Genomic DNA, 18,690 nt, shown 5'->3' with positions numbered 1-18,690 from the left:
ATTTTTACGTACAGTAAATTCTATGCTGTATGTACAAACAGCACAACCATACAAAAAGGAGGATAAAACAACTATTAACAATAAAACCTTCTTGGAATGCAACATTTAAAGTTCCCATTATAATATCCAAAAAGAATAGAATTTTCATTACTCTAATGTAACAAATGGAGATCAAAAAATCAACAGTATCTTTATGATCCACACTAAAAAACATTTTTACAAAAAGAAAACTGACAAAAAAGACTGAAAAAAAAATTGATTTTTAAAAATAGATTCTTAAAATAAGAAGAAAAAAAAAAGAAACCCCTTTAAGATACTGAAAAACAAAAAGAAACATTTAAAAAAATATCAACGATTTCAACTTTGACTTTTTTTCGTTTGCACTGAACTTTTTCTTTTATCTATAGCGCGCTTTAAACAAAGAGTATCTAATTTGCGATGAATTTCGTCGGAGTTAGTAATCTTGGCACCTGCAATGGTCCATTGACGCATAACTGTGCGAATCGCTTTTGTAACGTTTCCCTTAACTGTTGACGCATTTCATACACTCTACTATTGTTCACTTTGAACTCTTGCACTTCTTCAGGCGTTATATAACAATCACTATCATCATCGCTATAAAAATGATCCTAGAAAAATAATATTCTTGGTCAAATTTAAATCATAATTTAAATATATAGGTTAGTAGTAATCTGAATTTAAGGTTATAAACATTATTTTAACCCATGTATGCCTAATGATCTCCTAATTTTATCCTGGTCTCGCCTAATGATTACATGTTAAGTTATTTTCTAGTAATATAATGAAATCAAATGCTGTGTAAAGAATCGAAAGCAAGCGCCATTGTCACCAATGCAAGATCGCCCCGCCAAGAGAAACGAGAAATAGAGTAGATACTTTTTTTGTACTGTGATACTTTCTTTACATATTATAAACCTGAACACACTTGAAAAATGAGAGATATCCATACCGCTCGTTATTTACCTGGTTGCCTATTCTGCGAGAAAACTAAGAGGCGGAGCTTCCTTGAAATGTTGCGCGCGCCGCATTAAGCCCAATTTTTATTAATTGCGAGGTATCATTGAATTCGTATTTTTTAGATCTATTAGAAAATGTTATATATATAGGTATTCACTTCTGTGATAAGACCAGTGGTAGCCCACGGACCCATAGTTTGGTGCTTAGTACTAAAACATGCATATAAGGCTAGATTGCTGCACCAGCTAGCCTTCCTGTTAATTATGGGCGCCATGAGATTGACACCCATAATCGCGATGGAGACATGCTGTACGTACTGCCCCTAAATATTTTTATCAGGGAGATGGCGTTGCTTCGATTGCGATCAGTGGACAATAAGCAGGTTGCAAAAATCGGAATAGTCCGTAGGGAACTCTGGAGTGAGATTGTTCGTAATCAAGCTCTCCTTGAAGGTCACACAGACTACATCACACCTACTTTCTTAAACAGGCCACACTTTGGCCGATACCCCAGAACAGCTTTGCCACCGCTAAAACGCTAATCATCGACTCCAAAAAAGTTGGCAGATACGTTGTAATCTGGACTGATGGCAGACAGGCTATGCTAATGCTTAGGAGGCATCGAACTACATCATCATTAATAAAATCCTATTGGCAATCACTTCAGGAGGCTAATGTTTATAACAATGTCACGATAAAGTGGCGGAAAGCACTTTAATACAGCATCAAAGCTGATCAACTTCATCTCCCATTGAGCTTTTTGCGATCGATGGGATGAAAACGCAGTAGATGTCTTTGCAAAGAAAACTCTGCTCTACCCTGACCGGAAGAGGTCAACTAAATTCCTGGGAAAATCAAAAAGTGACTTGGTTCTCACTCATCTACATGAAGCTAGAGAACATACACCATTGTAGAGTGTGTGAAATGGAAGGCGAGACGGTAAATCATATTGTTTGTGACTGTCCCAACCTCGCGTACTTAAGGGAATTTATTTTTGACATACCATGGCGCCAAATTTCGGGAATAAAGAGCATACCTTTCTGTTCTATATTAAGGTTCATTAAAACCGTGGGCTTGTTTTCTGACACCTAAATGAACTGTATATTGAAGGGATGTACAAAGGGCCTGCTGGGGCCTAAGTAATGTTGAATATTCATACAAAATTTCAAAGGCTTTAAAAACAAAAAAGTTATTGATATTTGATTAGCAGACGGACTAAATTTTCTATAATGTAGTGGCTTATTTTTTCAATACCTCCATTAATTTTTGTTCAAAAAATCTGGTTGTGATAAATATATATTTTTTACCACTGTATTAGGCATACATGGGTTAAGGTAACTGTTGAAACTAAACAAGGTTAGGATAAAAACTAAATATTTCTTTCAAATTTTTAACATCTTTTTTAAATAAAAAAATTTATAGATATAAATTTGTAAATATGTCGGTAATTAAGTTATTACTTACATCTAACATTTCTTGTAAACTAAGTTGATGCCCATTTCCATAAGTAAACCTATTATATGGAATATAATCATTTTCGGATTCACAACAGCCATCAGGACAAGCAACTTCTGATCCTTCTGGCGAACTAGGTAAACTTGATCCGAACGAATTAAATTCACAACATCCATTATTATTTTCAGAAGAATATCCACAATCATGGGAATGATCACTTGATGAACTACTTTCTTTCATAAATTTCCTTTGTATGTAATCATCACATTTTCCATTTTTCATCCCAGTATGATTACATTTGCAATCTAACCATTCATCACACGCAGTACTTTTTTCTTTTAATTTGATTTTCAAAAACGTATCATTGCATGTACAAATTTTTTCCTCATCCAATATCTTCCCATCATCATCCATTTCTTCTTCACCATCACAACCATCACAACTTTTAAAATGCTGCTCCATTAATTTTTCTTTTTTACGTTTCCTTTTCAATTTTTTCTGTTCTTTACGTAATTGTTTTTGTTGTTCTTTTCGCGTTAATTCCGCGTAGAGTAATTCTAATTGAGAAATTCCTTGTTTGTGTTCTACAGCGGTTTCAAAACTCGTCCATAAAGCGTCGATTGCAACCGCTGCAAAAACTTGACATGTACATTCTTCTTCACGCATGCGTATGTAAATACGATGAAGTCTTTCGTACATACAAATCCCTATACATGTTAAAACTTCCTCTTGAGCAATTTCGAGTGTTTTTGCGTGACGTTCTCTTCTGCTACCCAATAATTCCGGTTCGGCACGGCTTATTAATTTCGGGATGACTTCAGTCTCTGGATTTAGATGGATGTGTTTTGATTTGCAATGGGTTATTCCGTTGTATAATGTTTTAACGTAACCTTTATCATTACATTTCGAATCTTCTATTAATAAACTGTAGGCTAAATAAAATTAAATAAAAAAAAAATTTTTTTAAATGAAATAATTAGCGATTGTACCTTTAAGAACTTTAGTACGACATTCACTACAAAACCTATGTTTTCTTAAATAAGTTTCTAAAGTCGTATGTAGACTAGCTTCTTCGATGGTACACACTTTTTTCTTACAATCCAATCGCATACACTCCCAAACGTCTCGCCAGGCGGGAGTTATAGGACGGCTTCTTTGGGTATCCAGGGAATGTAATAAACAACGATGACTTTTTTTGTTGCGTCTCGGTTGACTATCGACTACATGATTCAGTCGTGTACTAAAAAAACTTTTTAAAACACGTCTTTGTTTATAAAAGAAATTTATTACCTATGCCCATGAAATAAATTGCACAAAAACTGGGGTGAATTCTGTTTATCTTCTCGCACGGTTATAATTCCATCTTTTTTTACAACTAATGGATCTAATGTTGGATGTCCATATTTAAATAATTGATAATATAATCGCTCAACACTGTAATTAAATTAATTAATTAAATTACGTTACTATACAAGTGTTTCTAAATTGATGCAAAATATTTCAAGGGATGATTTTTCAGCAGCTAAAACTACCCTTAACAGTAACAAATCGTGGAAACTCATGCATGTAAAAGCTTTGCACAAAGCAGACAATATTGCTGTATTTGCAACAAAATCATGGAAATTAACATCCGATCTTGCCATTAATTGGTTTAAACACTTTTTTTACCAAACACCCGGGAAAACTCTATTAAGAGACAAAAAAGTTGCATATTGAATCCTACTATTTAATTTTCACCTTTTATAGATTTTTTTCTTATGTGATGAGTACCAAGAAGATTTTGACTTATAGAAGTAGAACTTTATTAGAAGATATTATAAACAACCCTAATTTTATAGAATGTGACGATGATGTTATTATTGATATTATTGAAGTTCCTCCCGACAAGGTCGATACGATTTCAGGAACCGAAGATATAAATGACAATGTATTAGAAGATAACTGTCCCAGAGATACTCCCAGCAAGCTAGAAATTCACTTGAATGCTCTCAACATAGCTTCTACGAGCACAGAACCAGATAATGATAATATAACTGCAACTGAACAAAAACATTTGAAAAGAACTAATATAAAAAGTCGAGAAAAAATTTAGATTGACAAAAAATAAAACTAGACTTCGTGAAAATACTCAGAAATAATGATGACATTGAGACAGTTCGGTCACAAATAAAGCATTCACTAACAGGAAAGTTACCTGTTGAGGTTTTTGAAACACTCTTTGATGAAGAAATAATGACTTATATACTCAAACAAAGTGTTAAGGCCACTTTACAGTAAACAATTTTTCTTGCAATCAAGGTATCTTGCACGAAGTTGTTGCGGCAATATCTAACGCGATTGACTTTACATTTGGCAATTTTTTAACTGCAATATTTCAGTTGCAATCAATACTGCCAACACATATTTTTTGAAAGATTGAGGCACATGCACATATATAAACCAACAAAACACGTTAATATTTTACAGTTGGCAATACAAAAAGTAACCAAAAAACTCACCATACTTTCAGCGCAAGTGCAAAAAAAAGTCCAAACCTATCATCTACAAGTACAAGAATACCAAAAAGAAAGCAATAAAACTTGCAAACTGTAAAGTGGCCTTTACATACTAAATTGTTTGAGAAAATTTGTGGGATTTTTATTGCTTACTTGATACCATTCATTATCACAAGAGCATATGTATTGGTGTGAATATGAAGATTTATGCCTTGAAGTTGTAAGAAAATGTTTTTCTAGAAATAGATATTTAGAAAGAAAAAGGTATCTTCATTTCAATGATAATTCCGAGCTCTTCACTAATAAGACAGCAGATCCAGCTTTCAAAATAAATCCCCTAATAGAGCTAATGAACCAAAGAATCTCTACAAAGAGAAGCTTCAAAACGTGTGCTTTAAACCATAAGAAAAGACGCAACAGGACATTCTTTACGTAGAAGTGTTGAAGGAAAACAAAGAAAATGCGCACTGCGCAAAACGAATGTGAGAAAAAAATGTAGTAGATGTAATGTAGGATTAGATGTGGCGTGTATGGAAAAATTTCATAAATGGCAGATACTTTTGGTTATAGTTTTTTCGTTAAAATTTTCGAGAAAAATTGCTTTAAAGTTTAATTACTTCAAATTAATAATGATTAAAATAGCAGTAGCCATGAGTAACTATGGTAACCAATTATTTGAAACAAATTCCTGAGTGTCAAAAAACTGATTTAGTAAAACTTCCTGAAGTGTGGTGGCGCGTCATCTGGTTGGAATAACTGTCGTTAGAATTCAGTTGTGGCAACATTATCAGGATGGAAGAAATGACATAGCTTTGAAAAAATTTAAACATTCCAGTTAAAGTTTCCTCAAATCTTTTGCGGATATTGGGTGTGCCACTTTCTTTACTAATTTGGATTTTGGGTAGCACAATACCGACAACTTTGTCTATTTACTTGTCGTGAATCAGGTTTACTTTATGGGAATGAATTTTGTGGGTTTTAAAATTGTTTGAGCCATTAATTTACTAATGTCCAAATTAGACCCAATACTCCTTACAGTAACATGAGGGTTTTCTTGCCCAGCCAAAACCACGTTTTGTTGAACTTCCCCTGAAACATTTAGTAGGCCAGACTTCGAGAGATGATTATGTTGTTTACATTTAGTCAGCTAGACTCACCATACTTTGGCTAATGAATTGGCGATCAGGATATGTTGTATTAAAGAGGTCAACCACTTACTAAATCAGTTTTTGACACTTAGGAAATTGTTTAAAATAATTGGTTACCATAGTTACTCAAGGCTACTGCTATTGTCATCATGTTAACAAATCTGAAGTAGTTAAAGTTTAAAGTAATTTTTCTCGAAAATTTTCTTATGTAAGCAATATTAATATTGACTGTACTAGATTCAAAAAAAAATCTTCTTTCATATTCCGTAATAAAAATGGGGGATTTAAAATCTACACCAAACAATTGCAAAAAAATTTTAATTTTTAGACTCGTTTCAGCGATTTTTCCATAAACCGTTTATAATGATTTTATCGCCTTTGTCCGTTACTTTACGGACAACTGTATAATAAATCATTATAACAATAAATATATACAGGATGTCTCACGTAACTGATTCGTTAGAACTTTTTCGGGTTCCACTATTCGTAGAGATTTGAAATTTTGGTAGGATGAGTTATTCATTCGGAACTTTCAATCTAAAATATTTTCAAGAAGGCCGCCACTTCCGGTCTACCGCTGTCAAATTAAAAAGTTTGACTTTCTTACGGTTGAATATGGAGAAACGGTAATTCAATTTTTGACCAGCCTGTATAAGATACTCTGATACAATAAATGACAATCTATTTAATAGTATCTGAAGAGTAATCGTGCCAATTTAGAGCTTTTTTGAATGGACGTTGGATGGGATATGGGGTTTTAAAGAGCATGGTGAAATTTGCCAAAAAAAACTTAAAATCAAAATAACTGGAAAACGAAAGACGCTAGGTACCAATAACTTTTATGAAAGTCAACATATTTTTTTACGTACAATTAAAAGGTGTAATAAAAACTATAGTATTTCATTTAAAATAACCAAGGTATGGTCTACTTCCGGTAGACCGGAAGTGGCACCCATCTTGAAAATATTTTAGATCGAAAGTTCCAAATGAACAACCCATGCTACCAAAATTTCAAAACTGTACAAATAGTGGAACCTAAAAAAGTTCTAACGAACCAGTTACTTGAGACACCTGTATATGTATAAATAATATAAATCAAAATTTTTCATATTAGTTTATTTTTTTGTACAACCAGCCACAATTCAAATTTAGGACCTTTTTTTAAATATAAAATATTTTAAAGACAAAACATTTTGTTCATATTTCTAACATTTTCTGTCAAAAATTCAAAAAAAAAAAAAAGGTGACAGTTACTTAATGGGTTAAATCAAGTTTTCAAATAGAAAATGTGGACGCATTGAAAAGTTCTGATGCAAAATATTATATGGGTTGATTTTTTCACCCCATGTAATAACATTTTAGGGTTACAAAAATCGCCAATAGGTGTCATTTCATTACCAACAGTTATCTGTCAAATTTCATTCCTCTAAATTCCTCCATAGTGGACTTATTAAATAAAAACAATTTTTTCCCCAAACTTTAGAGGGTTGTAACTTGGAGGAGAAGGAGTTTTGAACCTTAATTTTCGCTGAAAAAGCTCCCCTTGATATCTTTCACATCAACTTACAAACGCCCTGTATAGTTGTAAATAAAATAAATATAATCACCTTCTACGACATCCAACACAGGGAACAGCCTGATTTAAAACTTTGAGTATTTCTGATCGAGTTACTTCTAAAGAATGACTTAATTCTTCCTCATTTAACAAACTCATCTTACGGACAAAATCTTCGAGTTCTTTACCTTTTACTTGTTGGTTATCTGATACTAATCCCACAGACTTTAAATCCATCACCATCTAAAAACGTAATCACCGAATGAGATGAAAAACATATTAAAAAGAATCACATGTTATGTTTTTTAGTTTGTAGGTCAAATCTTAATGCATAACAGAAACGTCATGACAATGTAACAAATTGGTTATTTTGGAAGTATTTTATGTTAAATTATTGTGGAATTGATAAGAGATACTTGATTACCGTTAAAGTTTCATCAATCACTAAGGGTAGTTGTCTCCTGTTGAGTGTTTTTGACGGATGATAAACGTCCACTAACTTTGCCATTTTTTATTTTTGCAGCTTATTTTACCGATTCAAAAAACAACACTTTTCATGTAACGGCAGTTTAAAATTGATACTTTTCAAAATATCATTAACAAATAACAGAATTTTTAAGACAACATGACAGCTTCTGCCATTTGCAATTTATGTAAATTGTCAAGCGTCAATGTTTTTGACGTGATAAGAATATTAACAATAGATGGCGCTAAAAAATAAATATTTTCTCTCAAAATTACAATAAGCTAAAACTAATTATATTATATTTTTAATTAATTTTGTAATTAATTAATGATTTTGGATTAATATAGCGAAATAAAATAATTTTATAATTACTTAATAAAGATTTTTATTTCATAAATGACATTTCAAAACGAAATCTCGGCCGATAAAACAGAGCTGATCAATATGAAGAAGAAGAACAGTTTGTGTATGGTAAATTTGGTTTAGTTTGTGTTTGGTGAGATGTTTCCAAATAATTTTCGCCCGTTTTGAATACGATGGCTGACGTTCCTCCTAGTAGATACGAAAAATCATTGGGTTTACTTACTACAAAGTTTGTCGATTTACTGCAAAAGGCAAACGGCGGAGTTTTGGACCTAAAATTGGTAAGTACCCATTACCACTTGAACTTCTAAAAGAATCCAAGTGTTTATCCTTTTTACCTGTTATAGGCTGCAGATATGCTCGCCGTACGACAAAAGCGTCGAATTTACGACATCACCAACGTTCTGGAAGGTATTGGATTAATCGAGAAGAAAAGTAAAAATAGTATACAATGGAAGTAAGTTACGAAATTGTAAATTAATAATTTATGGGTTAATAATCATCATTTTAAGGCCATATACTTATAAAGATACATTACCTAACTGCAACACACAAGAAATTGCTGGGAAAGTTTTGAATTTAAAATCAGAACTTAGTAAATTGGAGTCTTATGAGAACATTTTAGATCGACACCGATTATGGATCGAACAAAGCATTAAGAATATTACTGAAGATTTAGATAACAGAAAATATTTATACGTTACAAGTGATGATTTTTTGCAATGTTACGGTGATAGTACTATAATTGCTTTTAATACACCTTTAAATTCAACTGTACAAGTTCAAGTATGTTTAATTTCAAAATTAATTAATCAAATCTTAATTAATAATCATAATTTACTAAGATTTATTAAGACTTATTATTTTTAAGGATCCCAAAGTTTCTTATAGTATAAAAATACGATCATCGGCAGCTCCAATTCGAGCTAATGTAAAAACAGATCCTCCCCAAGATCAGAGAAAGCGGCAAAAAACAGACGCAGATAACGGAAACGAAAATTCTACAAAAAAACTTTTAATAAAAGAGGATTTACAAGAATCCGATGAAGATTCAGATTTGGCCACTGCAAAAGTTGTGTTTAAAAATTGCAATAAAGATGAAAGCCTTCATTATGATGGTGATGATGAAGATGGTTTGTGAAGTTCATAAATATTGTTTGTTATTGTTATCTTTTTATTTTATTGCAGATGATTACGATTTCTTACCTTTAAGTCCTTTGCCTCGAGTGGAAGATTACAATTATTGCTTGTTAGAATCAGAAGGTTTGGTGGATATGTATGACGTTTCAACGCAATCTTCACCATCTCAAGATTAGTATTGAAAAAAATAGGTTATTTAAGAAAACCTACAGAGTATTTTAAAAAGTAATGAAACGGATAAGTCTCAAAAACTGTTATTGTTTTATTAAAATAATGTTATGTTCGCGTTATAATGGACGAAAACGTCTTTTAACTTGATTTCTCACTTTTTATAATTACTCTGTATAAATATATTTCTTTGAAATAGTCTAGAATTATTGACAGAGTATCTTTTGATCGATAAAAAATAGCTCTTAATGCTGAAAGGTATAAAAAAACTTTGTTATTTTTTGCAATAACAAAGAGTTTTTTACTTATTTTAGCCCTAAGAAGTATAATATGTATTCTGTAAATTAATAATCAACTATTTTTTGTTAAAATTATCTAGTTTTATTCACGAAATGCCTTTAAAAAATATTAAACAAAAACATTAATCATCATTAACTCTTTGTCGACTATTCTTTTTAGCATTCCCGAGAAATTTTCGTTTTTTAAACGTTTCTTTTCCACCTCCTAGACTTTCCACTGATTTTTCTTTAAATTCTTTCGGGGGTGGTTCATATTCCGGTAAAGTTGGTACTTGAAAATACTCAAAATCTTGCTTTGGTAACTGAAGATCTATCGTTGATGTTGTTACCGTTTCGACTTTTTGCCATCGTCCGTATGGATCTGGTGTGGGCGGTTCAAGAATCGGTCCTGAAACAACTGTTGAAATGTCCGGTTCGGGTTCGACTCTTCTTTCTTTCATTTTTTCTCTAAATTCAGCCGCCTTTAATTCCGCAGCTTCACGCTTTTCCTCTTCCGCTTGCATTCTTGCGTCGACTATGCGTTGTTTTTGAACTAATTTTAATTGTTGTTTAGTTATTTCATTCATTTGATCTGTTAAAGATACATAACCCTCTTTGGGCTTTTCCCAAATGGATTCTAAAATAATAATTATGTATAAAAATTTTTTAATAACATTTTTTGTTACCATTTGTTATTGTATTATAATAATAACTTTTTCCATCGTCATTTTTTGCTTCTCTCCAAAGTTTTTGATGTTTTGATCCGGAATAACAAGATGCACCAAAACCCAAATTATTTTCTTCCATTTTTTTCTTAATCTCTATCGATGAAAGATCGCGGTTATTTTCAACATCTTTTCTGTAAGCCTCCAACGCAGCGCTTTCCATCTGTTTAAGCATAACGTCCGTTCGAAGACTTTCCTTTTCATCACGTCTAGTTTTCTTCGTAATATATTTTAACTTTTTTGCTACATTATCTTGATGACGTCGACCTTTTTCATGAAACTCAACGCTCTAAAAAATAGTTTTATCTAACATCAATTTATTGATGTTAGAGCATACTTACCGGTTTATTATCTGCAATCCAACATTTACAGAACTCGCAATATTTTCGAGCTTGAGATTTCCAATAATCAGCCCTAAAACATAAAATTTATTATTTATCAATATTAATTGAGACTTAAATTCTTTGAATTCCGTTATTTTGGTTAAACCCTATCAATACATTTTTTCAATAATACCTTTTAATACAAGTTGGGATAGATTTGTTTGGATTATGTTGAGTTTTTTGATTCTTTATGTTTATGATACCTTTCAAATTGGTTGATTTTTACTTTTATATTACTTTTACTGTATTGGTTCTGCCTAGTTTGTCCAATTTTGATGCATAGTAGGATAAACAAGATATATATCCTTTTAAAGTAGGAAATACAATATACGTTATCTAATATTATTTCAATTATTAGTTGGTGCTAATTCCAGTGAGTTCTTTTTTAAATATGACACCTGAATCAATAACCTGATTGTAAGAAATTTAGGGATTAGTAATCCATTGTGATATTTCCATAATCAACACATTAAATGTTTTAAAGCTTGCTGAGTTTTGTTTGTGACATCCTATACCATCATAAATAATTAAGTAAAGAAATAAAACAACATCTTTATTTGAACGATTTTAATAACAATCCAAAGTTTACAATAACGTTTTCTGTAATTATAGCAATTAATATAAGTTACAATAAGAGATACACGGATCACATAGGAAAAAGTGCAAATACTGAGTTAGAATACACAAGAAAGATATTAAAAATGAGTATCTAATCATATTTTTTTTTGATAATACCGAGTGATCAAAAATTATTGTTTTAAAGATATTGTGATTCATTTTAATTATTTTTTTGGAACTGTAAAGTGATATAATCGAATTTTTTAATCTTTAGGAGTACTGCTTATTTCTATGTTTCTTTAAAAATTTAAAAAAATTGTAATGAAGAATTATATCAGGATATGTGATAATAATAATACCTGTAAATGCAATTATTTATGATCACTCGATACAACAGGAATGGGCACAGTTCTTTGGAAATAAGAGGAATCTAAAAGTTTTCTTCTAAACTATCTAACACAGAGAAAGAGGGAAAATTACTAAAAACTATGTCTTTAAGATTAATAAATAGTTAATAGACTAGATTTGAAATTGACTAGAAACTAATAATACACAAATATTTTTTTCTCTATTCAAAAATAATAATAATCAAAATCAAACAAGACTAAAGTTCGATTAAAAACATACTAATGTATATAATCTATGAAAATATTTTAACTGGTAATCAAAAAAAAAGAACAGTTAATTTTATCATCAAGCGGATGTGTTGTGTATAAATATAGGTAAATTGACTAGATAAGAGCTGTTAGAAATTCCATGTGGCCCCATACGTTTCGGCAACTAGATATCATTTAACGTTTCTTTCTATAAATTTATTTTAGTATCAGACGTGCGATTATAAAATATACATTTATTGGCAGATGTATATTTTGGTAATAATATTAGATATCAACGTGAAATGTGTGATAAGACAATTCCTAATATAATTGTAGATATTTTTATTTAATATGCAAATATGTATTTTCTTAGAATCTTAGATTATCATCATTTTTTAATGATTTATGCTACGACGCAATTGACTACGAAACAAAATTTATCTTTTACAGGATGAGTCGAAATATAAGTTTTAGAATACAAAGCTCAAATGCAAACAAAGAGATTTAAATCAGTCTGTATAATATGCTATGTATTGATGTTGCTTTAAAGAATCTTTCTTGATTTAATAATTTCCAAAAAATCAATTTGATTAATATCCTACATTTTCTTTCATTTTATCACCTATTTAGAAATTGCTTTTGTTTACATTTGAATATATTTCTAGCACATTTTAAAACAATTTTGGAACCCATCCTGAACTTTCATTAATAATTTTTCCAATAACTTGATTATAAAATAGTTAATAATAAATATACCAGGTGATTCTGTTAAATGGCCTAAACTGTACACGTAGTAATATCGAAAATTAACAGAAATTTATTTTTTATGACATATTCAAAGTTTCATAAGGATTATATAAACTTGATCGAGATTTAATCTCCAGTATTAGCTTTATCAATTAATTTTTTTTAGTACAAGCGATTCCATATTACAAAATCACCATATAGAGTAAATACTTTGGTTACAAATCTCACATATTCGAGAAAACAACAATTTACGAAGAAAATTAAAGAAAAATATGAATAAATTAAAGTAGGAACTTTAACACAGGAAGAAAAACGTATATCTACATCGAAAATAGGATCTGGAACACCAAAACAAATTCGATTTTTTCTTGTGCTACAAGAAATAAATCAAGAAACGGTAAATACATATAAAAAAATCGGAAACTTAAAAAGAAGTTAAGAAAAAGTTTATCAACTTTCTCTCGAACACCCTGTATATATTTTTTAATTTTTTACTATGAGCATAAAGGAGATATTTAACTATATATCAATAAGGAAATTGGTATAATTTTTTTTGTATCACAGTCAAGGTAAAAATAGGTCACATTAGACTAGAGTATGTTTTACTTGTAGGAATTCTTTCGACGAATATACACATAAACACTAAAAAATTATTGTACTAAGGTCACTTATAACTTGTTTGTTTTGGTCAACTCTATAAGTAAAGGGTAATGAATGTTTTCATCGTATTCATTATTTTCGAGTAAACCTAAATGTTTTTCCCAAACGATATCGCTATACTTTAATACTTCATTACAACGAAAACCTTTCGCTTCCGATTGTTCGACGAATTTAGCTAAAGTATTCCCTCTACGTGGGGCCATAATAAGACCCATACCGTTATCATCGAGTAAATCGCAAAAAGTTTCGATCAAATCCGATCGAGCCTCGTCAAAAAATAAGCAATCCGCACACAAAATCATATCAAATTTTTGTTTGTTTAAAGAATTTAGAGTGGGTAAAAATTTCGTACCCCATTTTAAAACTGTAGCTTCAACCGGACATTTAAAATCATTACAAAACATACTCGCTTCAACGTTTTCTATAGAAATTTTGTTCCCGTCAGTTAGAATTACAGACTTTGCATCAGAATATTTTCCACAAAAGAGTCCAGCTAAACACGACATTCCACCGCCTAATTCTAAAACAGATTTCCCGCGAAAAATTTCTAAATTCGTTCCAACATAAAAACATAACGTTTCCTCCGAGGGCCAAATACAAATATTTCCTGTATTATTAAAACCCATTAAATCTTCCGCGGAAAACGTTCGTTTTCTATAACCGATTACAACGTGTAAATCATCGTTAACATTTTTTTCATTTCCGGCACACATTGAGTATTTATACCAAGTACGTTTCTTTATTAAATCGTAATAGGACTTATCTTGATGTAATTGCAAAACGCTGTTCTCTCTGGATGTTGTTAAAAGCATGAAGGACGAGATGCGGCGAACTGAACATTCGTCTGTTGGACTTGAAGGTTCACTTCCGGAAGGACTCTGAACAATAAAAACCAAACATCAAAAAATTAAGTTTAGTGATGGTTTAGTGTAAAATTTGTCATTAACTCTAAAATTTCTTTAACATATTATGTGTGGGGGAAATTTATTTTTGAACAGACCTTTAGAGCTTTAGCCAGAATGGCCCATCGTTTTCTGGCAACTTTTTTCTTTTCATTGCAGCTGACCGTCAACACTTGATTTAGATCAATCGAGCCGTTTATCAGTAGGCCGCATCTTTTTACGTCCTCGTCCATAGAATTAACATAGCGAAGTACTCAATGAGTGCCTGGATTGAAAAATTTCAATCAATAGAAATTATTAATGAGTAATATTTTTTAAGGGATTTATGTTAATAAGTTCTAACATAAATTAACAATGACTTTGCAAAAAATGGGTTTGGGTGTAGTCGAATATTGCACAGTAAGAATATTTAAAAACTTACAACGTTTAAATTTACATAAATAAAAAGAGTATCTAGTTTTGTGAGAATAGTACTTAGTTTTCTGTAAACAGCATCTGATCTTCTGATAGGAATAAAAATTTCGTCTTTTGTAACCTATATGTACTCTCTTCAAGCAATATACAACAGTATGTAGACTTCTGCCAATAGTATCTAATCATTTCAAGTAGTACCTAGTTTTCTGGAACAAGAATTTTGCTTTCTGTAAGCTGCATATAGCTCTCTGCTAGCAATAAGTGGACTGTGTAAATCATCAAACAGTATGTAGTCTTCTGCCAATCGTATCTAATCATTTTTAAGTAGTATCTAGTTTTATAAAATAATAATCTGATTTTCTGAAACCGGTGCATAACGTTTTTCAAATAATATGTGGTATTCGGCAAGCTCAAACACTGTGTAGTCCTGTTCAAGCAGTATTTAGACTTCTGTAAGTAGAATCTAGACTTGTTCAAATAGTATCTAGTCTTATAATGGCAGTACCTTCTCTTCGACAATAATAATTTGATGTTGTACAAGCAATTTATTGTTGTTTTTAAGTCATATGTAGTATACGTCAACCTTCAAACATTATTTAGTCTTCTTTAAGAAATACTTAGCTTACTTAGCACCACAGTCGTTCCCACTCAAGTTCTTTCAAACACTATTTACAGTTACTAGCACTTAGATATTTCTTTTTTAATATGGTAAGTTTGTTCATTTTAGTTTATTTCTTATTCACCCTCATGAATGTTATTGTATAACATTATTTCACTTGTGGATAGTTCCGTTTGAATAATAAATGTTATTACAATGAATAAGCGTGCACCTAATGATGTAAATATTAGTGAGGAACTCAGAGCGTAGCGGAAAGTGGAAATTACGGCTTGAATCAACCGATAAAATACTAAAGACGATTAAAAAGAAATCTAGAAAAAATTGTTAAAAATTTAGAAAACATTAATTTGCTGAAAAGGGACTATTGAGCAAATATGAGACTGTATTAAGACGTCTCTTGGCGTCTTAACAATGGCGAGTCAAAGTCGAACAATGGGGTCAAAGAATCGAATTGGAGCAAATTGGCAAAAACTAACAATCTATAAAAATAGACAAAAACAATAAAAAAGTAACAAGTGATATGGTTGGATCCATATTTAACTTATCTTCTTAATAGTCTCAGTATTAATACTAAATATCTTTGAAACTACTAAGTTTTTCAAATCAATGTTGATAAGGAAAGTTGCACAGCTTTTAATGTTCTATCACTTGCACCTAACAAAAACTTTGACTGCAACATCAACTTTATTTTTGTATAATAAAAAATAACAATACTTAAGAACTGAAGTCATTTACAAACTCTAGCAACACCTTCTTACAAAACTACAATATCTCAACCTATTTCAGGGATACTTAGTGTGGGAGTTTTAAGTGAAACAACCTGTATATAACATATGATATAGTTCAGATTGATTTTATATTTAATGTTACTTTTTAAAAAAGATAGGTATCATTAATTCAAGAAATCAAACATTAATGTATTGAAACATGTTGATACTTAGGAAATTTGGAAATGGAGGAGCTTGGATCAGGAAAATCTCTTCTTAGGCCATAAAAGGTTCAATCCTTAATATCATCAAGAATCTCTTTTCGTTTATGAAAACCCTATAAACATTGTAAGTTTGTAAATAATTGTCACTGCTTAAATGAAGATTCCACAAACTCTTTGGCATCAAGATTAAAATTTCCGAATGCCAATAGATTGGTTTTTATATAGCCCGATGTTTTGCAATGTAGCTTTCAACAGATTAAGTAACATTTGGAATAATATCAAAGACTTAATTGCTCTTAGCGAAGTAAAAACATGTATTTTATGGGAACAAAAAATATTTTTCTTTAAGAAATATAGGTATCATTAAAACTTATTTTTAGTTCCAACAAACATACCAATAAAGTTTTTTTATATATATATTTTTTTTCTGGCTACCGTACAAATTAAAAACCAACCCAAAACACAATTAAAAATGTAACCTTAAAATTTCTAATTATGATAATAATATAAAGTTTTTTTTACTTACATTGTTATTTTGTTGGTGTCCTCTTTTCGAATGTCGTTTTCTTTTAAAGATTAATAAAATACCCCGATAGGAAAAGCGTTTTATTTTATTAACCTTTAAACATCACTTGACTCCACCAATAGAAAATTCTGACAGCAGAATAATCTGACAGAAGCTTGGCTTTAACTGTTATAGCGACATCTATAACCAAACGTTGAAAATAGCATTTTGGGCGGACAACTTAAAATTGTTTTCAATTTATACTGAAAGTAGAACATAAATACTAAATGTGTACTTTATATCGGACACGAAACTACCGTAGTGGAAGGCGTTTTATTTATAAATACACCGTAGTGTATTTATTGAAATAATTTTTTTATTTGTAAAAATATCGTCCATCACAGCGTGTGTTTGAAATATCAATCTAAACGATTAAATAGGATCATAAAATATTAAATGTATTGTTTGATATTCTATTTATTATGAAAATAAATCAATTCAATTTGTTTTATGTGTACGTAGATAGTAAGCACGAAATAATTTTGGTACAATTGATTGTTTTTATACACACGATTTTATATTTAATATCAATATTATATCTACAACCACCAACACCAGAAACATTATAAAAAGGGACGCAACTAAACCTATTAACACTTTCTCTCGGGTCGTTAAAGCCATTTGGAAATCAAATTTTAAATTCTTCCTCAAAATCGATTCAAATCTCTTTCTTTTTATGAATGATTTATTTGAACATACTTTATTATGTATTTCTTCATATACCTAGAATTCTTTTCTATGAAGTATTTAGTTTATGGTTTTAATTTTAACTGTTTACTATACATTTCGTGATTGATTTAATTTCAAAGTGATTTCTAATTATTTCATGTCATTTTTTATTTGGATACAAAATAAGAAACGTCAAAGTGACGTTAATTTGACAAATTCATTTTTATTCAGTTTAAAATAAAGAATGCTTTTTAATTAATTAATGTTAAATTTTAGAAATTTTACTTCGATTTTTTTAAAGATTATCTATTTTAAATCAAAATATGTATTGTCATTGACTATTTTATACGAATAGTATAATCAATGATAAAACCCATAATAGCATTAATAAGGTTGGTAAACATGTATAAAGAGCAAAAAATCGGCAACATGGGAATCATAGAAATGTGAAAGTTCGAAAGAAATATAAAGGCGCAGAGTCTATATTTCGGCAAAACTTGGCAACAAATTAATTAAAAAAATTAAATTTATATACTTATGCAACCAAAATTACAGTGACCTAAAAGTGATAAATTCTTAATTCGTACAAAACTGTTTTCTATAACAAATTAAATTATAAAATAAGTTTCAATGATAGAAAATAAGAAAGTATTTAAATATATTTTTTATTTTAAAGTTGTGTATAAGTTGTAAAATAAATCTAATCACGTTTTTATCATAAAAAAATTATCTCAATAGATGGCATTAAAACCCAATTGGCCGATAAAAAAGTTGATGATAAAATTGATCTCAATTATTTAATTGTAATTAATAACAATTTTAATCACTTAAACTCATATAAAGATATTGTTAATAATAAAGATAAAAATAATTAAA

The 18,690-nt window shown here is 30.2% G+C and overlaps 4 protein-coding genes and 1 long non-coding RNA gene across 5 annotated transcripts; 1 reads left to right on the top strand and 4 right to left on the bottom strand.

Annotated features, from left to right (window-relative positions):
* Positions 1 to 134: 134 nt before the first annotated feature.
* On the bottom strand, positions 135 to 8,302 carry LOC111414255 (gametogenetin-binding protein 2-like). Its single transcript, XM_023045551.2, has 6 exons — positions 8,055 to 8,302; positions 7,683 to 7,873; positions 3,723 to 3,866; positions 3,422 to 3,672; positions 2,442 to 3,364; positions 135 to 629 (listed from the first exon to the last, which is right to left on the bottom strand). The coding sequence occupies exons 1-6, from the start codon at positions 8,136 to 8,138 to the stop codon at positions 429 to 431; spliced, it is 1,794 nt and encodes a 597-aa protein (XP_022901319.1). The 5' UTR covers positions 8,139 to 8,302; the 3' UTR covers positions 135 to 428.
* A 225-nt stretch (positions 8,303 to 8,527) lies between these two features.
* On the top strand, positions 8,528 to 10,138 carry LOC111414230 (E2F transcription factor 2). The gene is made up of 5 exons (XM_023045515.2): positions 8,528 to 8,740; positions 8,807 to 8,916; positions 8,972 to 9,245; positions 9,331 to 9,592; positions 9,648 to 10,138. Exons 1-5 carry the CDS (start codon positions 8,633 to 8,635, stop codon positions 9,773 to 9,775), a joined length of 882 nt encoding a protein of 293 aa, XP_022901283.1. The 5' UTR covers positions 8,528 to 8,632; the 3' UTR covers positions 9,776 to 10,138.
* LOC111414218 (WW domain-binding protein 4) lies at positions 10,118 to 17,198 on the bottom strand. The gene is made up of 4 exons (XM_023045503.2): positions 17,107 to 17,198; positions 11,112 to 11,184; positions 10,732 to 11,059; positions 10,118 to 10,682 (listed from the first exon to the last, which is right to left on the bottom strand). Coding segments are annotated over exons 1-4 (897 nt in total). The 5' UTR covers positions 17,109 to 17,198; the 3' UTR covers positions 10,118 to 10,188.
* Positions 13,622 to 17,193, bottom strand: LOC139428856 (calmodulin-lysine N-methyltransferase). Its single transcript, XM_023045495.2, has 3 exons — positions 17,107 to 17,193; positions 14,715 to 14,881; positions 13,622 to 14,592 (listed from the first exon to the last, which is right to left on the bottom strand). Exons 2-3 carry the CDS (start codon positions 14,847 to 14,849, stop codon positions 13,723 to 13,725), a joined length of 1,005 nt encoding a protein of 334 aa, XP_022901263.1. The 5' UTR covers positions 14,850 to 14,881; positions 17,107 to 17,193; the 3' UTR covers positions 13,622 to 13,722.
* A 442-nt stretch (positions 17,199 to 17,640) lies between the features above and the next one.
* LOC139429183 (uncharacterized) lies at positions 17,641 to 17,983 on the bottom strand. Its single transcript, XR_011639858.1, has 2 exons — positions 17,929 to 17,983; positions 17,641 to 17,868 (listed from the first exon to the last, which is right to left on the bottom strand). It is a non-coding gene; the product is annotated as an uncharacterized lncRNA (long non-coding RNA).
* Positions 17,984 to 18,690: the final 707 nt, after the last annotated feature.

This window comes from Onthophagus taurus, chromosome 2, assembly GCF_036711975.1.
Source record: "Onthophagus taurus isolate NC chromosome 2, IU_Otau_3.0, whole genome shotgun sequence".
NCBI lineage: Eukaryota > Metazoa > Arthropoda > Insecta > Coleoptera > Scarabaeidae > Onthophagus > Onthophagus taurus.
This window is presented reverse-complemented; position numbering and strand designations above follow the sequence as displayed.